We start from the raw sequence: 27,458 nt of genomic DNA, 5'->3' as shown, positions 1-27,458 counted from the left end.
ATCGCCTACAGGCCTATACAGTGTGATTTCTGTTACCTTTAAAGCCCCACCTACGACTACCATAGACTTCAGTCTTTCTGCTTAAGCTATATTGCTTCCTAGCCAATTGTTAAATTGTTAAAAGTACCTACTGAGGGATTTTGTAGCTTCTGTTATCTTTTCCTAGAATGTTTGTTACCTCTCCTTTTTCAAGTCTTTATTCAAATGTCATGATTCCCAAGGAAGCCTATCCTGACCACCCCTGTTAAAATTGCAGCTCCTCTCCAGCACTCCTGATCCCCCTTTTCCTTGCCGTGTAATTTTTACTGACCAGTTTCTATCATACTACCTATTTATTTATTTATTATGTTTTTTGATCTATTGGCTCCATCCTCTCTTCATGAGAATGTAAGCTCTACAAGGGCAAGAAATTTTAACTGTTTTGCTTACTGATAGATGCCTAATGCCCAAAACTGTGTTTGGAACATGTTAAAGTACTCCACAAATACCAATATTTGTTGGATTAAAATAAATTTTCATAGTGGCAATATGAAATAGAGATTTTTATCTCCATTTTTCATATAGGAAAACCATGAGTTGGAGCTCTTAAGTAATTTACTCAAGATCAATCATAGAAGTGGCAGAGCTGTAGTTGATGCCCAAGTTTTGACCTTTCATTAAGAATACTGTGTTTTGGGGCGCCTGGGTGGCTCAGTGGGTTAAGCCGCTGCCTTCGGCTCAGGTCATGATCCCAGGTCCTGGGTTCAAGCCCCACATCGGGCTTTCTGCTCAGCAGGGAGCCTGCTTCCTCCTCTCTCTCTGCCTGCCTCTCTGCCTACTTGTGATTTCTCTCTATCAAATAAATAAATAAAATCTTAAAAAAAAAAAAAAAAGAATACTATGTTTTGAGGGTACCTGGATGGCTCAGTGGGTTAAAGCCTCTGCCTTTAGCTCCGGTCATGATCCAGGGTCCTGGGATCAAGCCCTACGTCGGGCTCTCTACTCAGCAGGGAGCCTGCTTCCCTTCCTCACTCTCTGCCTACCTCTCTGCCTACTTGTGATCTCTGTCAAATAAATAAATAGAATCTTAAAAAAAAAAAAATACTGTGTCTTGGGGCTCCTGGGTGTCTCAGTCAGTTGAGCATCTGACTATTGATTTCAGCTTAGGTCTTGATCTCAGAGTTGTGAATTCAAGCCCCACACTGAGTTCCATGCTGGGCATGGAGCCTACTTTAAAAAAAAAAAAAAAAATACTGTGTCTTGTGTTGCTTCTATTCTACAAAAAGGGGACAGACCATTATCAATAAATGTAATAAGTAAATTATATAGTGAGAGGGTGCTAAGTACTTTTTTCCTAGTTATTTTGAAATACTTTTTTAAAAGTTACAAAAAATAGTGTACAGAGAGCCTGTATAACTTTCTGCAATTTCCCCTAATGTTAACATCTGTCAAAATTATAGCATAGTTATCAAGCTTAAGAAATATAATATTTTTTTTAAAGATTGTATTTATTGATTTCAGAGTGAGAGAGAGACCATGAGAGGGGCGAAGGGCAGAGAGAGAGGGAAAAGCAGACTCCCTGCTGAGCAGGGAGCCCGATGCGGGACTCAGTCCTGGGACTCCAGGATCGTGAGCTGAAGGCAGTTGCTTAACCAACTGAGCCACCCAGGTGCCAAAGAAATTAATATTAATACAATATTAACTACCTGCTGCTTTTTCCATTTATTAATACACTGAGTCCCTGCTATTGGGTATTGTCACCTTGGTTCTTGGAAGGCAGTTTGGCTAGGTGTTCGGCTTTAATTTTGCTTAAGCTACTTTGATGTATTGTCTCTGTATTATAATTTTATATTCACCAAGATTATTATCAAATATGTAAATAATAGTTCCATGAGCTGGATGAATGTATTTCCTCGATTTTTCTTTGTTTTTAGGTACCAGATCATCAGTCAATAAAGTTAAGTAATCTAGGTGAGAATAAACACTATGAGGTTGCAAAGAAATGTGTTGAGGATTTGGCACTCTACTTGAAACCACTAAGTGGAGGTAAAGGTAAGTTCATAAAAAGTCTTTTTACTGGTGAGCAGGATTTGGTAATACATTTTCTTTGAAAGACTTAATGTTGATACCTTATTAAATAATTTTGCGTTTTGTTTTGTTTTAAAGATATTTATTTATTTATTTATTTATTTGACAGAGGGAGAGCAGCAGGCAGAGGGAAAGGGAGAAGCAGGCTCCCTGCTGAGCAGAGAGCCAGATGCGGGGCTCAATCCCAGGACCCTGAGATCATGACCTGAGCTGAAGGCAGATGCTTAACCAACTGAGCCCCCCAGGCGCCCCTAATTTTGAGTTTTAAAAAAGTTTGGACAATTCTTGGAAAACTTTCTGATGGAGAACATTATATCATTTTCTGAAAATAACCGGTATTGTTACTATTTTAAGAATTCATCAGACACTACATATTGAGATTTCTACAGTTCCTATTCATTAAAGTAATAGTGCTGTAGCAGAATATTAATTTTGATAGGTCATACTAAGACAATTTCATGTATTCATTCAATCATTCATTCAATTTTATTGAGCACTTGCTGTGGTTTGGGTCCCTGCCTTCACAGAGCCCACAGTCTATTGAGGGAGATAGGCATATAAGTGCAATAAATTATTTTAAGTGTTGTGACAGAAACAGAATTCTGTTTTGTTCATCACTGCATATGTAGTGACCCACACATCATAGATGAATCAATCAAGTATTTATTTTATACCTGCTCTGTGCTTTATGCTGTTGAATACTGAGGACATAGTGATTTCCTTGAGAAACAGCCTATCTACCTCATTAATTCAGTCATTCATTTATTGAAAAGATACCTAACAATCATGTACTAAGTGCTGGGCAGTATTTTTGTATTTGGCTTATATGAATAAAAATGCTTGCCATAAAAAAAAATGCTTGCCATTATAGCACTTACATTTTAGAAAAGGGAAAAAGTATAATAAATGGTAAACATAATAAAAATTACTTAGTATGTTATGATTGATAATCATTACGAAAGTAAAAATACATTTAGAGGGATCAGAAATGTCCGGGTGAGGGGATAAGGCCAGATTGAAGTTTTACAGAAGGTGCTTTAAGAAGTTAGCTTCTAAACTTGAGATGAAAGAGGTGAGATAGGCAAGTAGGTTCCTAGGAAAAGAGTGTTCCAGAGAGGCAGTAAAGATGGGGCACCTGAGTGGCACAGTCAGTTAAGTGTCCGGCTCTTGGTTTTGGTTCAGGTCATGATCTCAGGGTCCTGAGATGGAGCCCCATGTTGGGCTCTGTGCTCAGCATAGTGTCCGCTTAGGATTCTCTCTCCCTTGTACTCCTTCTCTCTCAAATAAATAAATACATCTTGAAAGGGAAAAAAAAAAAAAGGACTTTTCCAGAGAGGCAGTAGTAAAGTCCCCAAGGCATGCCTAGTATTTTCAAAGAACAATAATAGGAGAGTGTGCCTGGAGTAGTGTGTGTTAAGGAGAGAGCAGTAGGACATAGATGAAAGGAAGTAGTAAGACCAGATAACGTGTAGACTTGCAAGCCATTTTAAAGACTTGAACTTTTACTCCAAGTGAAACTGGGAATTCATTCTAGGGTTTTAAGCAGAGGAGTGACACAATCCTAGGCTCTGTGTAGCTGCTTTGTTGAGAATGCGGTGTGAAAGGGTGAGGGTGAGTGTAAAAGGGAGCAGGGTATTGGCTTATAGGCTAATGGGCCAAGAGTAGCAGTGGAGGTAGTTAGAAGTGAATGGCGTGGATATATTTTGAAGGTAGAATCAAGAGGATTTCCTGAATAATGGTGTGTGGGGCATGAGAGAAAGAGCAGAATCAAAGATGACTCCTGGGCTTTGGGGTCTGAGCACCTAGAAAAAGAGATTACCATCAACCTAGACAAGGAATACTGAAGATAGATCAAGTTTAGATGGGAAGATCACCAGTTTTAGTCATGTTATGTTTGGTGTCAAATCTTCATTTGGATGCTATTGAGTAACCAATGGATATATGTTAAGGAATGAGGTACAGAAACTATCTTTGGGAGTCCTTAACATACAGGTAGTATTTACAGCAATTAATAAGGTTGGTTAAGATGATGTTAAGAAGAAAACACAAACTGGGTCCTGAGGCCCTTTAACATTAAGAAGTCAGGAAGAAAAGGTTAAATCAGAGGAGAAGACCTGGAATAAAAGGAAAGAAGAAAAACAGGAGAATGGAGTGTTCTGGAAGCCAAGTAAAGAAAGTGTTTAAAGGAATTAGGAGGATCATCTGTGTTGAGGGCTGAAGGTGAAGTAAGGTAAAGGACTGAGAATTGACCATTGACTTAGCAGAGTAGAGGTAATTGTCATGAACAGGCAGTTTTGATGAAGTGATAGTAGCAACAACTTGATTGGAATAGGTTTTAAATATTGTGAAGCAAGGAATTTGGAGATAGTGAATATAGACAATACTAGAGAATTTGGTACAAAAGAGAAGAAAGAAATGGGGCAGAGTCAGGCAAAGATGGATGAATAAAAAGATTTACTTATTTTTAAGATGGATAAAATAACAGTCTGCTTGTTTTTACTCTGTGCTGATGGGAGCAGTCAAATAGAAAGGGAAGAAGTGATGATACAGGAGAGAGGAAAGAATTGCTGGAGCATATCCTCAGGAAAAGGGATTACGATCTAAGAGCTTGCTATTAATTTGTATTTCTAAATGTCATGTATACAATAAAGTTAGAGCTGTTATTAATCATACTTTTGATTAAAGTTTTCATTAATTAACTGGATGGAGAACAGTCTAACTAAATCCAAAGTACTCTCTTGAGGGACACATACAATTCAGAGAACAGGATACCTAAATAAAATTTGAAGTAATTGCAAATTAGACTCCTGTTACCACAGAATAGTAATAAATAGATTCAGGACACTTGTTAAAACAGTAGAAGGACTCATTACAAAATATGGCTTCATAGTTAAGTATGGATAACGAAAATTAACTTGTCTTATTTAATTGAAAAAACTTTATTTCCTTTCTCTTAAAGGTGTAGCTAGTTTGAACCAGAGTGCACTGAGCCGTCCAATGCAAAGGAAACTGGTGACACTTGTAAACTGTCAACTGGTGGAGGAAGAAGGTCGTGTCAGAGCGATGCGAGCAGCCCGTTCACTTGGAGAAAGAACTGTAACAGAACTAATATTACAGCACCAGAATCCCCAGCAATTGTCTGCCAACCTGTGGGCTGCTGTCAGGGCTCGAGGATGCCAGTTTCTGGGGCCAGGTAAGATAGATCACTATCTTGTCTCTTACTGGCTATCAGGGCAAGAGGATGACAATTTCTAGAGTTAGCTAAGAATCCCCAGAGTCAGCCCATCTTTATTTTCACATATCTTGACATAATTAAAGATAAATCAGTTTTTGTGATCATAATCTATGTGATAGTGCTGTAACATCTTAGAATAAATTTCTCATTTAATATTTAGCAGCCTTAAAAAGAAGTGACACAGATCCACTTTTATAATTTAAAGAACCGAGTTAGAGAGGCCAAAGATTATACAGATATACAGATTTTTAATGAAAGAAATTTTAAAATTGTCTTTAAAAATTGGAAAACAGAAATTACAAACAAAAAAATAATAAGAACCACTGGGGATGATGCCTTCATAGTTATTACCATCTACATTCTACTTAAAAAATCTTAATCTATACCAAGGTTATGAATGAAGTACACTTCTCTGTTACCTTTTAGAAGCTTTATTGTTTTACCTTTCTGATTTAGAACTTTAGTCAGGTAGAATTTTGTGTGTGAGTGTGTGTGACGGAAACTTTCAGTAAGTGACATGGGACAACTGAATAGATGTGGAAAAAGATAACATTGGATATATTTCTTATACACCATAGCTACTTAAATTCCAAGTAGGTCATAAATATTAGTTATTTAAAAATATATCATACAACTAATAAAGAATACAAGAGTGAATTCCTCTATAACTTAATATAGGAAACACTATTTTTTTTTTTTTTAAAGATTTTATTTATTTATTTGACAGAGAACACACGTAGGCAGAGGCAGGCAGAGAAAGCAGGGAGCCAGATGTGGGGCTCCATCCCAGGACCCTGGGATCACGACCTGAGCCGAAGGCAGAGGCTTCAACCCACTGAGCCACCCAGGCGCCCCAGGAAACACTATATTTTACTCCAAATCCAGAAGCAGTAACAGAAAAGACTGATACATGACTAAATATTTTTTCTAAGATTTTATTTATTTATATGACAGAGAGAGATACAGCGAGAGAGCTAACACAAGTAGGGGGAGTGGGAAAGGGAGAAACAGGCTTCCCACCAAGCAGGGAGCCTGATGTGGGGCTCTATCCCAGGACCCCAGGATCACGACCTGAGCCGAAGGCAGACACTTAACGACTGAGCCACTCAGGCACCCCGACTGAATATTTTTTAAATTGAATCACAGAAAATATCAGCAAAGTAAAAAAATGACAAACTTAGATAAATGTTTGTATTCTATCACAAAGGACTAATATAACTAATATGTAAAGTACTTCTAAAAACTCCAAAAGTTATCAGCCACCCAATTGAAAAATTGGCAAAAGATATAAACAACATGGATGAGAAAAAGTAATATAAATGGCCCTCAAACATACAAAATATACTCAGTGTTTCTCATATATAGCAAGAGAAATATTCATGAAAATTATATTGACCATCTCTCATGTATCAGATTGGTAGAATTCAGAAGTTTGACAGTATATTTTGTTGTCAGGGCTGTGGGAAAATAGGTACTTTCATCCAATAATGGTGGCAGTACTAAGTGGTACACATGTTAAAAAGAGGTATTCCACAGTTTCTACCAAAATCACATATGCACTTATTCTTTGGCCTGACAGTTCCATTTCTACAAATCTTTGCCAGAGATACAACAAAAAATATGGAATGCATAGTTTTTTTGGTTTTTTTATTTTTTATTTTTTATTTAAGTAATCTTTACACCCATCGTGGGGCTCAGCTTCACAACCCTGAGGTAAAGAGTTGTGTGGTCTTGTGACTAAGCCAGCCAGGCGCCCCTAGAATGCATAGTTACAAAGTACTATTTGTAATAGCAAACATCTGGAAGCAACCTGAATGTCTATGAAGAAAAGATGTATTTAATAAACTGGTATATCCTTCCAGTGGAGTACTCTGCAGCTGTTGAAAGGAATGAGGACAATGTATATGTTTTGCTAGGATGTGATCTCTATATACATTAAGTTTAAAAAAAAAAAAAAAGCAAAAGGGGTGCCTGATTGGCTCAGTTAGTAGAGCATGGGACTCTTGATCTTAGGGTCATGAGTTCAAGCTCCATGTTGGGTGTAGAGCTTACTTCGGAAAAAAAACAAACCAAAAAAACAGGTGCACCTGGGTGATCCAGATGCTGGGATCAGGCTCCCTGTTCAGCGGGGAGCCTGTTTCCCCCCTCCCTGTGCTGCTCCCCCTGCTAGTGCTCTTTCAGTCTCTCTGTCAGATAAATACATAAAATCTTTAAAAACAAGAACAGCAAAGTGCAGAATAGTGTGCTTAATATAGTATTTTTTATCTAAGAAAGGGAAAGAGAAACAACCATTGTCTGCTTTTGTTTGTATTTTCCGAAGGAAACAGTGGTAGGAGAAATTTAGAAGTAATAAACGTATATAGAGGAAGAAGGAATCAAGGGAAAGCAGGACAGAACTAGACCTTTCTCCGTGTACCGTATTTTATACTTGGGACTCATGTACATGTTTTATGTAATTATAAAACAGTGTGTAGGAAAAATGAATTTTAAAATTTAATTAAAAAGAGTAAGACAGGGCGCCTGGGTGGCTCAGTGGGTTAAGCCGCTGCCTTCGGCTCAGGTCATGATCTCAGGGTCCTGGGATCAAGTCCCGCATCGGGCTCTCTGCTCGGCAGGGAGCCTGCTTCCCTCTCTCTCTCTCTCTCTCTCTCTCTCTCTCTCTCTCTCTGCCTGCCTCTCTGTCTACTTGTGATCTCTCTCTGCCAAATAAATAAAAAAAATATTATAAAAAAAAAAAAAAAAAAGAGTAAGACAAAACAATACCTAAAAATAAAAAAGCTGAAACATACATTAAATTGGTTGCATATTCATCTGGAGTGAATTACTGCAGGTGACTTTGGAACACAGTGTTTTTGATTTTTATATTCTTAGTGGGATGTATAATCCTAAGGTATATTCAGGTACACAGTAGCATAAAGCAAGTAAGTAATTATGTCAATGCCATCAGGAACCAAGATTTTCAGCATTTAAAGGAAAAGATATGGGGCGCCTGGGTGGCTCAGTGGGTTAAGCCTTTGCCTTCAGCTCAGGTCATGATCCCAGGGTCCTGGGATCAAGCCCCGCATCATCGGGCTCTCTGCTCAGCAGGGATCCTGCTTCCCCCTCTCTCTGCCTGCCTCTCTGCCTACTTGTGATCTCTCTCTGTCAAATAAATAAATAAAATCTTTAAAAAAAATAATAAAAATAAAAGAAAAGATACAAGTGTGAAATCAGGGCACCTGGGTGGCTCAGTTGGGAGTTTGCCAGCTCAGATCACAATCCCAGTGTCCAGGGGTCGAGCCCCCTGTCAGCTTCTCCTCACTCTGGTCTTCCACCCCCGTTCATGCGTGCTCTCTCTCTCTCTCTCTTGCTCTCACTCTGCTCGCTCTCTCAAATAAATAAAATCTTTTTTAAAAAAGTATGAAATCAAAGAATTTATATAAAAACCCTTTCATCTTAAATTTGAATTGTCAGTGTGAGTATAGACTCATTTACTTTTCCTTCTCTAAAAATGCCTGTTCCCTAGATCCGTCCACTGAAAGGGCTTAGCTGTAGCACACGGATTGTGATCCTTAATAAATACCATTGCCCACTAAAAAGAAGCACGGCTCTTTAGTCTTTAGTTAAATGCCATATTCCAGTTCTAGGGTAGGGAAGTACAAGTTGAACCTGGGAATTCTTGGGCTAAAAAACAAAATGCTATCAAAGATCATTGGCATCTTGTCAGAATTAGGGCTTCCACTGTATATGAGTGGTACAGTTTGAACATCAAAATGAATAATGAATATAATGGATTAAAACATATAGAAACATGTTTTATGTTTTAAAAACATATGGAAATTTGTGGAAACCCATGATCTTGTAATGGTGGTATAGGAAAAATTAATTGGTTATCTTTGGCAGTTGCTAAATAATGCCAACACATTATTCTAGAAATTGCAAGAGTAGAATAAAAGTCAAGCATATTTTTTCTGCCTTTCCTTTACAAACTGTTTTCAAGGACAGTTTCTCAGGGTGTTGAGTGTAGCTTCCTCATTTAGCAAAATTCCAGCTAATAAATTTAGAAAAAAAGTGTCAAAATTAGAAAAATCACACATTTACAACCTCAGATGAATTAGTGGGTCTACATAAGAATTATTAGTGGCTGTTAAAACCATTAGATGTAAGGGTGCCTGGGTGGCTCAGTGGGTTAAGCCTCTGCCTTCAACTCAGGTCATGATCTCAGGGTCCTGGGATCTAGTCCCGCATCGGGCTCTCTGCTTGGCAGGGAGCCTGCTTCCTCCTCTCTCTCTCTGCCTGCCTCTCTGCCTACTTGTGATCTCTCTCTGTCAAATAAATGAATAAAATCTTAAAAAAAAAACAACATTAGATGTAAGGTTGCTGGGAAAATTTACTATAGATGCATGAGGCCTGAACCCACTGATCATTACTAAACCTACTAACATTGCTAAAGGTGAGATAACTCGGCCTTAAGTGTCTCCTTATGTAATATTATGTAATATAGGGAATATTAAGTGAGCTTGGCAGAAAAACTAACAAAACCTCAAAAAACAAAAACTCATTCTGAATCTAATCAAGCCTATAGTTTACATGAAATAAGGAGGTTAAATGAATATACTTAGAAATACTATAAGCACAAAATTAGCCAAGTCAAGAATGTTGGGAATTGTTTAGAAAAATGATTGTTTCTTCAAAAAATTCAGAGAAAAACTGTGTTTTCTCTTAAATGGGAAGGTGAAGGATAGCGGAAAGCTAGTATATGTATATATTTTTTAAGCCTAAAGGCATATCAACAAAAACAATATGGACTTTATTTGGATACTTACTAAAGAAGGCAACTATAAGAAGTTTTTTGAGACAGTGGGAAAAAATTCAACGTGGACTGGATATTAGATGATAGTAAGGCTATATATTACTTTTTAAAAATTGATAATGGTATATAATTTTTTATGAAGTCCTTACATGTTAGAAACATATAATGAATTATTTAAGGGTGAAGTACTATGTTGTGTGGGATTTACATCAAAACACTCCAGCCAAAGCCAACTGGAAAAGTGGTTAAGAACTGGCAACAGGGGCGCCTGGGTGGCTCAGTGGGTTAAAGCCTCTGCCTTCGGCTCAGGTCATGATCCCAGGGTCCTGGGATCGAGCCCCACATCGGGCTCTCTGCTCCGCAGGGAGCCTGCTTCCTCCTCTCTCTCTCTCTGCCTGCTTGTGATCTCTGTCTGTCAAATAAATAAATAAAAAAAAAATCTTTAAAAAAAAAAAAAAAAGAACTGGCAACAGCTATCTTATGGGTTCATGTGATCTTTACTTTTATGTATGTTGAAAATTTTCCATAATACAAAGTTACGTTGAAAAAATAATTTTAAAAATCTACATTTATATGTAATTTAAGAATACTGCCTTTGGATATTTCCTCATAATTATTTACCTGACCCAAGGACCACTACACTGGGTATCAAATATCCTTTGTTCTACCACTCAACAACAAAAAGACAACACAATATAAAAAATGGACCAAGGGCATGAACAGACATTTCTCCAGAGAAGGTACACACATGGCCAAAAAGCACTTGAAAAGATTCTCAGCATCATTAGTCATTAAGGAACTGCAAATCAAAATCACAATGAGATACCACTTCACATCAGTTAGGTTTGCCGTAGTCTAAAAAATGGAAAGGATGGTGGTGAGGATGTGGGTGAAACTTGGGAAGCAGAAGGGTGCTGCCTCTGTGAAAAACAATTTCACAGTTCCTCATATACTCAGAGTTACCTTATGACCCAGCAATCCCACTCCTTGTGTATATATCCCAAAGAACTGAAAACGGATTCAAGCTAATACTTGTACACCAGTGTTCACAGCAGCATTCGTCACAGTGGTCCAAAGGTGGAAGCAATCCACACGTGCGTCAGCTGATGAATGGATGGCCAGATGTGCTTTGAACACAAATAGAATATTATTCAGCCACAGAAAGAATTGAAACACATAAAATATTTTCATTTCTATGTAAAGTCAGCATAATAATTAAAAAATAATTAAAATCGATACATGCTACAATGTAGGTGAATTTCAATAATACTATGTTAAGTGAAAGAAGCCAGAAAAAAGGTCCCATATTCTATGATTCCATGTATTTACAGTATCCACAAAAGTAAATCTATAGAATCAGACTACAGGCTAGTGGTTATCAGAGGCTGGGGGGTAGAGGCTATAGGGAATGACTGTGTAATGGCTGTAGGTTTCTTAGATAGACCTGATGGTTGTTCATGTGAATTGTATACTCTAAAACAGTTAATTCTGTCTGAAGTTTACCTCAGTTTTTTTTAAAAAGTCCTTGGTGCAAGTACAGTTTTGCTGCTAACTAGTTATGAACCTTGACCTTATTGCCTCCCCTGTAAAAGAGTTCGATTTTTTTTTTTAAGATTTTATTTATTTGTCAGAGAGAGAGCATAAGCAGGCAGAGTGACAGGCAGAGGCAGAGAGAGAAGCAGGCTCCCTGCTGAGCAAGGAGCCTGATGCAGGACTCGATCCCAGGACCCTGGGATCATAACCTGAGCTGGAGGCAGCCGCTTAACCGACTGGGCCACCCAGGCGTCCCAAGGGTTTGATTTTTAATCCATATTCTAGATGAGCCCTCAGCTTTGAAGTTCCACTGTTTTAATTGAGAACCAACACACTTTTAACTTCTAATTTTAAAATAATTTCAGATTTACCCAGAAGTTGCAAGAATAATGCAGAGAATTCCTGTATACTTTTTAAAAAAATTTTATAATTTTTTATTTTTTTATAAACATATAATGTATTATTAGCCCCAGGGGTACAGGTCTGTGAATCGCCAGGTTTACACATTTCACAGCACTCACCATAGCACATAACCTTCCCCAGTGTCTAGAACCCAACCACCCTTGCCCTACCCACCTCCCATCCTGTATACTCTTTATCCACATTCACTAGTTTTTAATATTTTATTTACTTTGTTGTTTGTCCTTATCCTCTTTTCTGAGCTATTTGAGAATAGGTTGCATATTTCAGTGCCCCGTTATCCCTTTATACTTCAATGTATTTCCTAAAAACAAGGATACTAATTAACAACAGTATGTTCATCAAATTAAGAAAATTTAACTTACATGCCATACTAAAATCTAGTTTGTATTCCCATTTTTTCAGTTATTCCAAAAATGTCTTTAATGGAATTTATTTTCTTCCAGAAGACATTCCAGTCCAAGATCATTTATTCTATTTATTTATCATCTCTTTTTAGTCTTCCTTAATCTGGAACCATTCTTCAGCCCTTCTTTGTCTGATGTTGGTATTCTTGAAGAATACAGGCAGTTATTTTTTTTTTTTAAAGATTATATTTATTTGTTAGAGTGCATAAGCGGGTGAAGAGGGAGAAGCAGGCTCCCCACTAGGCCAGGAGCCTTACGTGGGGCCTGATTCTAGGACCTAGGATCATGACCTGAGTCATAGGTAGACAGACGCTTAAAGAGCTGAGCCCCACAACTGCCCTGAAATAACAGGCAGTTATTTTATTAAAAGTTTCTTAATTTGAGTTTGTCTGATATTCCCTCATGATTAGATTAGATTCAGATTATACTATATACATCCCTGGCTGGAAAACAACATAAATTAATACCTTCTTTAGGTATTGCATCTGCAGGGTAATATCATGTGCAAAATTGTTGTCAGGCAAAGTAACAGTCTCAAGCATCAAAGAAAAATTACCATTTACCATAAAGCTGCTATGTATCCTTAAATGTTATTTAGTATGTCAGAGTATTTCTATGTATTTTGTAAATGAGGATTGTTTCTTTGCACTATAACATTATTATTATCTAGTTGATTATTAAATACCTGCAGATAAGTTTTAAGTTCTGTTGACTTATGTTCTAAATGGTTTAGTAGAAATTATATTTTGTTTGATTGCTGTTTAAGTAAACTGCATTTTTTAATGCATGATGTCCTCTTTTTGTGCTAATGAAATACAGACTGTGGATAATGGACGCCCATGAACCTAATATCCCCCCAAAAAACTGACAGATGTGATCTGCAGGGTTTCTTATTTATTGTGAATTCATGTTTCTTCTAGCTATGCAAGAAGAGGCCTTGAAGCTGGTATTGCTAGCATTAGAAGATGGTTCTGCTCTCTCAAGGAAAGTACTGGTACTTTTTGTTGTGCAAAGACTAGAACCAAGATTTCCTCAGGCATCAAAAACAAGTATTGGTCATGTTGTGCAACTACTGTATCGAGCTTCATGTTTCAAGGTAAGTAGCAAACTATTATCTAGACAGCCCATGTCTGTGTATGAGACAGAGGCTTTCTAAAATGGGCGTTAACCTGGTCTAGAGGCTCCAGGAATGCAGAATGCTTCCAAGAGTTGAAAGGAAACTGTTTTCCTTCTGCATTGCTTGCATCTGTGATACTGCCTCTTGAGCATAAACAGAGGTGAACGTGTCAGTAACACAAGCCAGAGCATAAGGAAGTAGTTTGGTAAACTTGACTCTCAGAATAATGAATGTAGGCTAAAGAAGTCTAATTCAAATGAATTTCCCATCTTAAAAGGAAAAACTCTGTAAAAATACGTAAAAGGTTGGTAAATGTTTCCATTTCCTGTTACTATTTTTATTTTATTCCTTGTTATTAGATTATGGCCTTTAATCTGAAGATGGCCTATAATGTTGCCTTCAGGACAAGAGAGTGAAAAGTTGAGGTACATGCCCCACTCTGCATTTAGGAGGTGTGATTTTTTTGGGTATGTTTTGTTTTGGTGAAGAAGATGGAAAAACCCCAAGATATTTAGAAATGTGGTTGCATTGTCTTATAGACTTGGGGTGATTACAGGTATCGAGAGTGGTGGAAAGTAGGCTGAATCCTTGGAAGTTTCTGCGAGTTATAAGAGTAGGGGTTGCTGGCTGGATCTTAAGAAAGGCCCAAAGACTTGGAATTGCAAAGGTCCGTTGGCTTTTGTAAAAGTAAAACATCAAAATTCAAAAGCCAAAGCTATTTTGCTGGTTTTACAGTCCAAGAGTGAAAACAGTAGAGACAGAAAAAAGTTTTTCAGCAGATTGCTTAGTTTGAAATAACAGGTAATTGCTGATGGAAATATGTTCAAATGAACTCACTTATCTCCATTAATGAGGCTCGGACACTATCTCCCTGACAGTTCCAGTGCTTGATTTTGTGTCTTTACGGGCAGCAATAGAAATGAATCCCTGGTTCCTCACGTATTATGCTTTTGGCTAAGCAACCAAATTGCAGACATCATTTATCATCCTGAAGTGACTGACTAGGTTCTCACACTGTGTATTCGTGACTTAATGTGTTTTTTTCTCTCATAGGAATCATACTGATTTGTGGTTTATGATAGTCATACATCTACAGTTGCTACGAATATCTGACATTTGAATAACACTGGTATAGAAAGTGATTTCAATTTTATGCTCTCATTTCATCCTCACTCACCCCTAATTTAAAGTGTTGAAGCAGTGTTTAGATTAATAAAAAGATACCATACTGACTGGACTGCCCAAAGGCTTCTCTCGGGTGTCATTTACTCTAGTAAAATCACCATTGTCAAAGCTCTTTCCTTGATTTTTATAGGCTTAGAGATGTGAACTTTGTGGGTGCATACAGTAGAATCTTTCCTCAGGAACAGAACACCCTTACCAAGGTCACCCACAACGGATGATTAGTTTTATTAATTTGTAATGAGAAGTGCAGCTCTCACATGACTTAAATCATCATATTGTAGATATTTTCCTGCCAAAGAGTATCACGCCTTTGCTTGAGTAGCATGGAATCAGCACAAGGGGAAGGGGAGTTACTGATTCCAACATTTGGTGCAGTGAATCCCAGCTGATGATCTGCATCAGAATTATCTATGGGGTTTTTAAAAGTATACATTCCTGGTCCCATCGGCAGATATATTCTGATTTGGTGTATCTGATGTGGGACTTGAGCATTCATGCATACTTTTTAAATTTGTGGTCTTCAAAGCCAGGAATTGTGATTACCTGAAATTGAAGTTTTTAATGCTTCACAGGTGATTTTGATGCATGGTAGTGAGAACTTTAATTTGACCAGCTCTGTTAGCCACTTGGGTCTGTCTTTACTACTCATGTGAATAGGTGCTTAGGCTGCCTACTAGGCACCCTGTAGCCTATATGGTAGTTGTCGTCTGATGCTTGGGCTTCTTTCTTCTATTTTTTAGGTTGATAATTCTTTTTGTTTCCTCAGTGTTTCTTTAAGTAGGTTAGGGTAGAATATAGATTTTTATGACTTCTAAGTTATATACTCTGCTCTCTCTTAAATTATACCTATGATTGTGTTGTTTAGAATTTTGGGTGTCCCATACTTTTCTATAATGTAATTACATATTCCCAAAGAGATTTTGAACTGATACTGTTAATTCTCAGATGATAACTTGATTTTCCCATCTTCATATTCTTGGGGTCATATTACTTTTGTCTCATGTGACAGCAACAGAAACAGCCAGTGAGGTGGTTTGGAGGTATTTTCATTTTGCCACTGAGAAAATCATGATTTTGAACAGTTTAAATGATTTGTCCAGACTGAGTTTCAGAGTCTGTACTAGTCCTAGGTATTCTGAATCCTAGCCAAGTTTCAAATTTCATTATGCAAGTTTTAGATAATTTCCACAATAAATGATATCATTTATCTAGTTATACATTTGCATGTTTGGAGAATTAGACCATTTCAGTAGGGTATGTGAAACTGTAAGCTTTTGAATTTATGTTTTTTAAATTACTTAAGTCAGGTATAAATTAAGGCTGTATAAATATCCTAATGATCATTTTTTTTAAAGATTTTATTTATTTATTTGACAGAGATCACAAGTAGGCAGACAGGCAGGCAGAGAGAGAGAGAGAGAGAGAGGAGGAAGCAGGCTCTCCGCTGAGCAGAGAGCCTGATGTGGGGCTCGATCCCAGGACCCCGGGATCATGACCCGAGCGGGAGGCAGAGGCTTTAACCCACTGAGCCACCCAGGCGCCCCCTAATGGTCATTTTTGTGTTGATAGAAAATTTCTTTTTTTTCCCTCCAAAGATTTTATTTATTTGAGAGAGTGAGAACACGAGAGGGGTGAGAGACAAAGGGAGAAGCAGACTCACTACTGAGCAGGGAGCCCAATGTGGGGGTCGATCTGGGACTAGGGGATATGACCTGAGCTGCAGGCAGACGCTTAACCAACTGAGCCACCCACGTGCCCTGATAGAAGATTTCGTAATCGTCACATGACAGTGCTAATACATGTCTACCCATTGGCTGGAGTGATTTGTCATTCTTCTGCTTAAAAGTCCTCAGTGGCCTCCCATTCCCTCCAGTGTAATATATAAACTTCTCACCACAGTTTTTAAGGCTCTCTGATTCTTGTCTAGACTCTATCATAGCCTTCAATTCTGTGTGCTTTGCTCTTTCATTTTTCTGTTTCACCACTTGCTACTGTTGTTAGGATTCTGTTTCTTACCTGGAAACTCCTATTCGTTTGTCAAGACTCAGTTTACGTAGCCTTCAAGTGGGGAAAGCCTTCTCTCTTATCCCTTCCTTCTCCCCCAAGTCAGATTTAATTGCATCTCCTTTATGTTGCCATGGAGCATTATAATAGCATGTATACTATAATTTTCTGTTTAGAAGTGTCTTCTCTATCAGCTCCTGCTTTCATTGACAGAAATCAAAACTGTGTGCTGGATTATGTAAGTTCTGCTTCATTCCAAAAAGATTTTGTGATGAGGGTATTCTCTTCATTTCACCTTCTTTTGTCTGGTATCTGGTATCTCTACTCTCCCCACAAAAAATTCTTTGGAGAAGCAGGGAGAGCAGACCAATTCTGATGGCCTTTTTTTCTCCGTTTTATCGTTTAGGTTACCAAAAGGGATGAAGACTCTTCCCTGATGCAGCTAAAGGAAGAATTTCGGAGTTATGAAGCATTACGCAGAGAACATGATGCCCAAATTGTTCATATTGCTATGGAAGCAGGACTCCGTATTTCACCCGAGCAGTGGTCCTCACTTCTGTATGGTGACTTGGCACATAAATCACACATGCAGTCTATCATTGATAAGGTTTGTGAAATTAGTGATGTTTGTTTTATATCCTTGCTCTTACTTAGAAGAGCATTCCAGTGTTCTAAAGGAACTAAAGACACAACTAGTTGGGAGAGTCCTATGTTTTTAAATATCTGACTCTATATTATTTTCTTTATTTCTTTTTATTATCTTTTAACTTGCAAAATAAGTGACAGGAGGCAACGGGGAAGCACATACAGGGTAGTAGCATAAAAGCAGCCTGACTTTCAGAGTCTGTGGTTAATTTGTGTTTTGACCCCAGAGAGCGAATATGGCTTATAATAAGTAAGTTTTCTAAGTGTCTAATGATGAATTTCATAGGGCAGATTCTGAGGTGAAAATTGCATTCATCATTGATACTTGTACTATGGAATCTGAAGACACTTGAAAACCTGTTTAGTGTGTTGACTGAATAAAGTACTTGAATACAGATGTGTCATGAGAACCAGAGTAAAAGCCATCCTGTTTTCTGTTTGGTAGCTGCAGTCTCCAGAATCATTTGCAAAGAGCGTCCAGGAATTGACAATTGTTTTGCAACGGACGGGTGACCCAGCTAACTTAAATAGACTGAGGCCTCATTTAGAACTTCTTGCAAACATAGACCCTAATCCAGGTATGTGAAAAAATATTCAGTTGCTTACACTTTTTCTACCCTTGAGGTAAATAACACAAGAGAATTACTGCTAACAAATTCTTCCCCCCCATCCCCTTGACGGCTTATTTTAGATGCTGTTTCGCCAACTTGGGAGCAGCTAGAAAATGCAATGGTAGCTGTTAAAACAGTGGTTCATGGCCTTGTGGACTTCATACAAAATTATAGTAGAAAAGGCCATGAGACACCTCAGGTAAGCACATACATTGCACTTCTGACAGCTGTTGCCTCTAACAGAGGTTCATCCTGAACATCTTGAACAAGCTTTTCAGTTAATGGACTTCTTACATGACTGTGCTCTTTTAGGTTTCTCTTATCTCTGTTCTTTTGGGAGAAACTCGAGTTTTAGTATACCTGACAAATAATTCCTAGCATAGCAACCATTGGGAGAGTATCTTGAACATGAGTTCACTGTCAGTGTTTTTGACAGAGTAAGATCAATGATTCTTTCCAGACATTTTGCCTAATTCTTCTCTAATTTACGGAAATTGTTACTTTTTTTCTCGATTGCTCTCATACAAATAAATCTGTAAATGTGTGGAGTTTGAATTTTTAAAATATTTGAAATGTACTTTAGAAGGAGTTAAGGTATAATCTTTTATTCTAATAATGATGCCCATTTATTACGTCACTGTGAGCCAAGTTCCTATATTTGATATTTTATTTATATGATCTCTAATCCTCACAGCCACCTGCAAGATAATTGCTATTCCTAAGCTGAAGTTTAAAGAGGTTAAATAACAAATCTAAGGTCCTGGTGGCAGTAAGTGACAGAGCTGGAATCAAATCTTCTCAAAAGTCATCTTTTCACTCTTTTATCCTTATTCTATTGGAAAACATTGTAATATTCAAACATTAACTGACAGATAAATGTTTCATCATCATTAAGGTTGCAGAATTAACAATGCCATCTCAAATTTTGATGCAGTTCTGATGAGGTTCTTACATTTTGCCTCATTGTCTTTATGAACTTAAATAGCTCCAAGCCTAAGAAGAAAGTTGTACCCTCAAGCTGACAAATAATTTGGTTTCATAAATTTTCACTTTCGGTGGAAATCGTATTCTACCTCTTCTGGGAAAGTTTAAGTGGACAAAGCTTATGGCCTTTAAATGCTTTTTAAATCATTTGTTTTGGTATCATTTTAAGACAGCAATGAATTGAGGAGAAAATCTTTTATTTTTGTGGGCATTGTATTGCCTGACAAATAAATAGACATAACATTTGAACCAGGTTCAGATACTCCTCAGAAGGAATATTTAAAACAGCAGTTCAGAGTTACCCTATATAATGCCTAATGGGAAATGGTGGAATGGCAGTTGTTTCAGCACAAGAATAACCTCTCTAACCTGAAAAAGAACTAAAGCGGTTAATCATAAAATTCTGAAATTCCAAGAGTCCTCACTTTTCCACACACCAATTTTCTTTTTTGTAGCCTCAACCAAACAGCAAATACAAGACTAGCATGTGCCGAGATCTGCGTCAACAAGGAGGGTGTCCCCGAGGAACAAACTGTACTTTTGCCCATTCTCAGGAAGAGCTTGAAAAGTAAGTTATGAAAATTCTTTTTCAGATGGGTTTAATTTGGGGTCATTATGAAAGTGTCCTGTTTAGTCTTAAAGTTTGTGGTGGGTTTCGCAGATGTGATTCATTGTAGAATTCCTTAGATTGCAAGATAATCTTTTCTTTTGAAACTGTACCTTTTCGCTTTGGGAGCAAGAATAACATGATAAGTGATTTAGAACCTTATTCAAGGGTCATACTTTAGACCATTATTTTGCTGGAATCCATGTTTTTGCTAAGCACCTGTGCAGAACAAAAACACCCCTCCAAGTGACTCTTAATCTCACAAAACAAACTGAGGGTTGCTGGGTGGAGGGGGGTTGGGGGGGGTGGGGTTGTGGACATTGGGGAGGGTATGTGCTATGGTGAGTGCTGTGAAGTGTGTAAACCTGGCAATTCACAGACCTGTACCCCTGGGGATAAAAATATATGTTTATAAAAAATTAAAAATTAAAAATTAAAAAAAAAAACCACCCCTCCATGCAGTCTTACTTTTGCTCAGGTTCAACTGAAGCAAAGTCACAGGTAAAACAGTACAGCAAATACATTTTCTTTTTATGGCTTTTGGTCTCTTTAGCATATGTATTGTCCAAGTTTCTGGGTTTTTTTTTGTTGTTTTTTTTTTAAGATTTTATTTATTTGAGAGAGAGAGCATGAGCTGGGGAGAAGGGCAAAGGGAGGAGCGGAAGAAGCAGTAGTTGTTGTCCCATTCCCCTCCCCCTGAGCAGGGAGCCCATCGTGGGCCAGGTCCCAGAACCCTGAGATCATGATCTGAGTTGACGGTGAACACTTAACCAACTGAGCCACTCAGGTGCCCCTGTTGTTCTGTTTCTTAACCAAAACATTCATCATTGAGATCTTGCCAAAAATTGGTTCCAGCCTTTCTATTGAATCAACCTGTGTACCAACTCTTAATGGACATCTCTTGTTTTTAGACGCTTTAAGCTCAAGTTGAGCTAATTTTCTCCTCCCATATATCCTCTCCCACCTTTCATTCTGCTCTCCCTTGGGGTACCCTGTCCAGCCAGCTACACATGCCTTGTTAAAGACACCATCTTTGTCACCTTTCTCTCACCTACTTATCTTAGTCAATGAGTCAGTTCAGCTTCCTGCCTGGGTGTTCATTTCTGAACTCTTCTTTCCAGCCTTATAGTCCAAATTATCATCCCCTTTTCTCAGTCTGCCATTGCCTCCTAACTAGTCATCTTATAGCTGTTGTTGCCTACCCCCAAACCCATCATTCCCCACAAAACAAGGAGAACTTTATATATTTGCTCATTGCAAATAATGAGAAGCAGGGGTTTCTCATTATCCTGTGGATCAAGTTATAAAATCTAGATTGTGGGCCCTGCATCATCATCATCTACCATCTTTCTGATCTCATCACAGTGCTCCCAAATTGTATTCTGTACTCAGACCACGCTTTCCTTCTGTCAGTCTCTGGAATGCAGAATGCTCCTTCCCACCTCAGGTCTTCTATGTCATGCTGTTCCTTGGGGCCTTGCCTTTGGAGCTTTTCTTTCACCTAGCTTATCTTTCACTCTTTGGGGGGATCTTCCCAATATTACATACTAAACCAGGTCCCTCTTTGCCATGCTTATCGGTAAATTTTAGTGGTTGGCAAACTTCTATGTCAAGGTCCAGATAGTAAATATTTTCACTTTGGTGGATCATACAGTGAACTGTCACAACCACTCAATTCTGCCATCGTAGCAAAAAAGCCACTATAGTGCATAAAACGGGCATAGCTGTATACTTTATTTACAATGAACAGGCAGTTTTGGCCCACAAGAGGTAGCCTGCTGACCTCTGCTCTATTGACTGTCTGCCTTGTTGCAGTGTAAGCTCAGTGGACTGTATCTGTCTTGTTGATTACGGTCGCCTCTCCTCAGTTGCTAGCACTGGCCCCTGTACCTAATGAGCTCTACAGCAGCAGCAACATGATAGATGATATGTGTGTGTGCATTAAAAAGGAGAGAAGAAACATGGTTCTCTTTTTTTCCCCCTACTGGAAGAGCCTAGAGAGGTTGCAGGAGCCCTCTGCTGTTTGCACCCAGTCTAAGCAGCTCTGTGTACAGAGTTTTACATCAGTCTGTTTTTTGAGACTCTAGGAGATCTATTGAGCTTGCCCATACCTGAAATAGAGCTTCTTAGCTAAAGTAGAACTTTTTAGGGGACCTTGCTTGGGAGTACTTAGATTTAACAAGGTCAGAGGAGAAACTGATTTCATTGCCATTCCACCCATAACTGGTGCCCCAGCTGAAAAGCCATTTCACCTCTTACATCTTTAAGCTGGTTTTCTTCTCTCCATCTCCATTACCTACTTCAGGATTTTATTATCTCGTCTGAAATTATAATAGTAGTAGTATAAAAATAATTATAGCCAAATTAACTGGTCTCTTTGGTGTCAGGTACCATTTTTAGTGTTTCACAAGCGTTTACCCAATTTATCCATTTAGTACTCTGCTGGCCTTTAACCTGGCATCTATGTTCAACCTGGATATTTCATTGCTACCCAGATTTTCTTTTGCAAATAAGCATCTAATCACGTCCATCTTCTGCTTTACATTCTAAATTGGTTCCTTAGTGTATCATGCGGGATCTGGTCCTAATGTAGCTTTCCAGCCTTACTCTACCTTTTGCGGTCTTTATAATTTTAAGATACATCTCATTAGTCACCATTCACTACTACACAAATTCTTTCAGTCTTTCCCTTGTTGTTCCTCTGTATCCTATGCTTTTCTCTTTTCTATTTGGAGAGCTCCTGTTCCTCATCAAACTCAGATGTCAACTTCCTTCTGAGGACTTCTTGACTGCCCAGGCAGAGTTAGTTGCTTTCTTCTCTGTGCTGGTGTAGTGCTTTATCCTTTATAACGTCCAGTTCTCTTCTCATATTGCAGCTATTTATTTGCATGTTTGTATTTTCACTGGACTTCATTATCCCATGGGTAATTAATCTTGATATTTTTTGCACTTAGCAAGTATCTGATACATATATTTGGTATATTTATGTTGAAGAACAAATAATCTACAATTCATATTTCCACCCAGCCTTACATTCTTTGTTGCTGTGTGAAAAAAGAAGAAGAAACAGGATGGTACAAAGGATTAAGGAAGTGGAAGATGTCACTGTCCAATTGGCTAAAAGAATACATGTTGCTACCTCTAGAACCTTTGTCTTATTTCACGTAGTATACCAGGAGTAAACATTCGTTTTACTTAAAATTAATTTTACTCCAGCCTGCTTTCACTACTGTGCATCTCTCTAACCAAACTTAATGTAAATTCCCAACAATCTCCTAAAAATAAATATTTATGTGAATGTATCTTAGAATGTAGAGTATTAGAATCATGTTTTCAAGAGTTGCTACATTCTGGAAAGTGTCAAAAGTCTGGGATCAACCAGTTCAACAAATATGTATAAAAATGATTGTTAAGTGCTAGGTACTATTTGAGGTGCTTCTAGTGGAGGAAGAGGAACAGTAAACATGTAAACACAATTTCAGTTACTGATAACATAATTCAGGAACGTCTGAGGTAGAAACAAATTTGTCATGCATGGGAACTACAAATAAGACCAGTGTGTCTGGAAGATGGAGAACGAGAAGAATGACATAAGATTAGAGAGGTAGGCAAGGGCCAGGTCTTACTGGCTTTATGGACCACGGTGAGGAATTTGGAAGGCATTGTAGGGTTTTATTCAAATGCAACAATGAGGTTTTTTTTTTAAAATCTTACTTATTTTTTAAGTAAGCTCTTTGCCCAACCTGGGGCTTGAGCTCAGGAGCCTGGTCAGATTTAGTCTCATTTTCTACCAACTGAGCCAGCCAGCAACCCTGCAACAATGAGATTTTAATTTTGTCTTAAAAATGTCACTAAGTGTCTGCATGGCTGGAGACCAGTTAAACTACTACAATGGTTCAGGCACAAGATTGGTATCTTCGTCCTAGGACCATAGTAATGGAAATGATGAAAAGTGGTCAGATTGGGGATGTATTTCAGAAGCGAGGCTGATAAAACTGATAGATTGAATATGGACTTTAAAGAAAAGAGAAAAATCAAGAATGACTCAGAGGTTTGGGACCTGCATAACCAAATACTGTATTTTACTGAGATGGGAAATGCTTTTGGGGTAGAAAATCAGTAGTTAGTTCTCTTGGCCATATGAAGTTAGAGGCTTACTCCACATTCATGCAGCAAATATTTATTGAACACCTAGTATGCACAGGCACTGTATAATGTGCTGAAAATAGAGATGTGGGTACAAAAGGTAAAAATCCTTGCTCTCATGGGGCTTACAGTGTAGTAGAGAAGATTGACATAACGCAAATAAATAGAAAGCATAATACCTGGTACTGATCCATGCTGTGAAGAAAAATAACACAAGGTATGGAGAAAGGGAACAATTGGGAAGGGGGAGATATTTTAGATAAGATGGTCTGGGGAGGTATCTCAGAGGATATGACATGTAAGGAGACACCTAAGTGAAGTGATGGTGCACTAGAACAACAGATCATTATAGGAAGTCTTTTCAAAGGCAGATGGGCTTGGGATCTGGGGCTCAAGTGGAGAGATGGGCCCTTGGTAGAACCCAAGCGGCAAGATTGGCCTGAGTTAGGAGCAGGAGCTCTCTATCCCTTTTTTTGAGGAGCATGTAGTTAACAGATGCAGGAAGTTTACTGGAATTGGTGGTAAAAGAAGTAATTCTTCTCTGGTTCCATCTATTTTCTCTGTGAAGTGGGAGGCGGTATCATCAGTAGCAGAGGAGCTGTCGAGAGTGGAGGTGGAAAGGATGTTAGAGATGAGAAAGTGAGGTTAGTAGAGAAGTGTATTAATGTATTGCTTGGCCATTTTAAATAATTGATCATAATTTTGAAGGGAGTCTAGAAAGTGTGATGGCATGGTTTTTCTCCACAGCATTCAGCTCCTGAGAAGAAGGCCCAGAATGAGAGAGATTAGGGTTTTACCAGGTGAGTTCAACACAGGGAGTGAGCCAAGGGAGTGGAAGGTATTTACAAGGGAGGAATTAATGGCAGATAGTGGATTCAAAGCTGGGTAAGGCAGGGAGTGAGTACTTCAGGGAGCTCAAAGATGATTTTAAAAGAATAGGAAACAATTAGCTTTTAAAAGTGTGAGATCCAGACCCTAAGTCCAAGTCTTTAGCTGCCTAGTTGCTAGAAATCCAGTATGTATCCTGACTTGTCACTGACTTTACCTCCCTTAGTTGAGGTTTTACTTCTTATACCTCTTCTAAGATAGTCACAGTCACAACTTTGTCTTTTGCCTGCCAGAGTAATCTTAAGGATAGCTGAGATTTGTCCTTTGAAGACGGGAAGCAAGGAGCAACTGGGTATTTTGTGCAAGAACCTTTAGAGGTGAAGAATGAAGAGTAGGTTTCAGAGAGCATGTTGAGGAAAGTGCAGGCCTCTCCACACTACCAGTTGGCCTTTCTAAAGTAGACGTTTACTCGTCCCCTCTTCATAATCAGTGGCCCCCCAGAATCTCTGAGATGACATATATAAACTGGCTGTAATCTCTTCTTCTTCTTTTTTTTTTTTTAAACTTTGTGTTCTGTCACTGCACTCTCAGCCAGTCTCTTCTGGGGATACTTGGCTTTTATTGAGCTCCCACCTGCCTGTCAGAGTGTGTGTCTGTGTGTGTGTGTGTGTGTGTAAAAGAGAGAGAGAGTGAGAGAAGGAGGGAGAAGAGGAGGATTGAGTAATGAGGCTGTTTATAGATACTGAGGGATTGAAAGGGAGGCTATTGTGAAGGCATTGCTCATCAATAACGCTATTTATATTTAATTACCATATGTTTGATTGTATAACATTAGTATCAGACTAATTTAGGCATATGTAATTATGACTTCAAATGTGTGTAGTCGTTTTCTATTCATGTAACAGTTGTTCTTCACTTTAAAGTATTAGAGGAAACATTGACTAGGACTACATTAGAATGAAGTTTTTGAACTGTACAAGTGGAAACAAATTTTCTTAAATGGACTTCAAGATCAGATTGCTGTATTTATTAAGAGTGTTATATCTGTGGGGTGCCTGGGTGGCTCAGTGGGTTGAAGCCTCTGCCTTCAGCTCAGGTCATGATCCCAGGGTCCTGGGATCAAGCCCCTCATTGGGCTCTCTGCTCAGCGGGGAGCCTGCTTCCCTTCCTCTCTCTCTCTGCCTGCCTGTCTGCCTGCTTGTGATCTCTGTCTGTCAAATAAATAAATAAAATCTTAAAAAAAAAAAAGAGTGTTATATCTGACTACTATAAATAAAACCCTGAAATTACTATCAGAAAAGCCTTTAATTCAAATAACTTTTTTACTTTAGGCATAAACTAATCTGAAAAATATAATACTAAATTTCCATATTTTGTTACAGTGTTTAAGAATGAGTTTTGGTTTCATAATTTTTTTTTTAAAGATTTTATTTAGGGGTGCCTGGGTGGCTTAGTGGGTTAAAGCCTCTGCCTTCGGCGCGTGTCGTAATCCCGGGATCCTGGGATCCAGCCCCACATCTGGCTCTCTGCTCAGCGGGGAGCCTGCTTCCTCCTCTCTCTCTGCCCGCCTGTCTACTTGTGATCTCTCTTTGTCAAATAAATAAATAAAATCTTTTTAAAAAAATAAATAAATAAAGGTTTTATTTATTTATTTGACAGAGATCACAAGTAGGCAGAGAGGCAGGCAGAGAGAGAGGGGGAGGCAGGCTCCCTGCTAAGCAGAGAGCCCAATTCAGGGCTCGATCCCAGGACCCTAGCTAGGATCATGACCTGAGCCGAAGGCAGAGGCTTTAATCCACTGAGCCACCCAGGTGCCCCAGTTTCATAATTTTTTAAAATTTACATAATACTCTCAACAATTTGGTAATATCAGAATTTTTGTCAACTTTTTCATCCCTTTTCATTTGGCATTGCTAAATAAATTTTTTGTATAATATACTTTATATTCCAATTATGTAAAATTTTCAAAAGGATCTCTTCTTACTCCCTCAAAAGGCTTCTTTGAATACATATGTATTGTGCTTGCTATATTAACTATGTGCCCACATACATGTATGTGTGTATGTGTGGCATATATATTTTCATGTGGCAGCTATCACAGCGGAGTTTGATGTACGCTGTATTTGATATTTAGCTGAAGAAACTTCTTTAAAGCTGTTCCTCCTATTTAAGTCTTTTCCAATTGTCCTTTTTTTCTCCCTTCAGAGTAAGATGTAGTGAAATATTCACTGATATTTTGATTGTTTTTGAAACAGGTATCGATTAAGGAACAAAAAGATCAATGCAACTGTAAGAACATTTCCTCTTCTAAATAAAGTTGGTGTAAACAACACTGTCACAACCACAGCCGGAAATGTCATTTCTGTCATAGGAAGTTCTGAAACAACGGGGAAAATTGTTCCAAGTACAAACGGAATTTCAAATGCAGAAAACAGTGTTTCCCAGCTAATCCCACGTAGTACTGACAGTACGTTAAGAGCTCTGGAGACTGTGAAGAAGGTGGGGAAGGTTGGCACTAATGGTCAGAATGCTACTGGGCCTTCTGCAGAGTCTGTCACTGAAAAGTAAGTATTAGGTAAAAATGGTTACTTTGAATTTTTTAGAAATGCGTGAGTATTTTTATTTACCCTAAGGAAAAACAGTTAATCAGAATTTTTATGCAGATTGTTTCACATTAAAGAAAGCACTAAATACCAAAAAATTTGAGTTCTAGTCCTGGCTCTGCAGTTGAATAGCTCTGTGGCCTTGGAAAGTCACTTCATCTCTGGGTTTTGTTTTCCTTGACTATAAACTGAAGAGGCTGGATCAGAATTGGTTTTTTTCACTTAAACTTTTCACACTTAAACTTCCTTGAACTTTAGGGTCGAGTCATAGAAG

The 27,458-nt window shown here is 38.3% G+C and overlaps 1 protein-coding gene across 1 annotated transcript in view; it reads left to right on the top strand.

The window, feature by feature from the left end:
- Positions 1-27,458, top strand: part of LOC111146303 (ring finger and CCCH-type domains 2) — a 47,235-nt gene that overhangs the window by 8,096 nt on the left and 11,681 nt on the right. Inside the window, exons 3-10 of the mRNA XM_022501797.1 lie at positions 1,914-2,031; positions 5,027-5,260; positions 13,375-13,550; positions 17,167-17,367; positions 17,851-17,983; positions 18,097-18,215; positions 19,456-19,568; positions 26,837-27,145. Of these exons, the coding sequence (XP_022357505.1) occupies positions 1,914-2,031; positions 5,027-5,260; positions 13,375-13,550; positions 17,167-17,367; positions 17,851-17,983; positions 18,097-18,215; positions 19,456-19,568; positions 26,837-27,145 (1,403 nt within the window). The remainder of the gene's footprint in view (positions 1-1,913; positions 2,032-5,026; positions 5,261-13,374; positions 13,551-17,166; positions 17,368-17,850; positions 17,984-18,096; positions 18,216-19,455; positions 19,569-26,836; positions 27,146-27,458) is intronic.

This window comes from Enhydra lutris, unplaced genomic scaffold (assembly GCF_002288905.1).
Source record: "Enhydra lutris kenyoni isolate GAN:26980312 unplaced genomic scaffold, ASM228890v2 scaffoldscaffold13, whole genome shotgun sequence".
In the NCBI taxonomy this organism is placed as follows: Eukaryota; Metazoa; Chordata; class Mammalia; order Carnivora; family Mustelidae; genus Enhydra; species Enhydra lutris.
The sequence above is the reverse complement of the archived record's forward strand: the minus strand, read 5'-3'. Positions and strand labels throughout refer to the sequence as shown.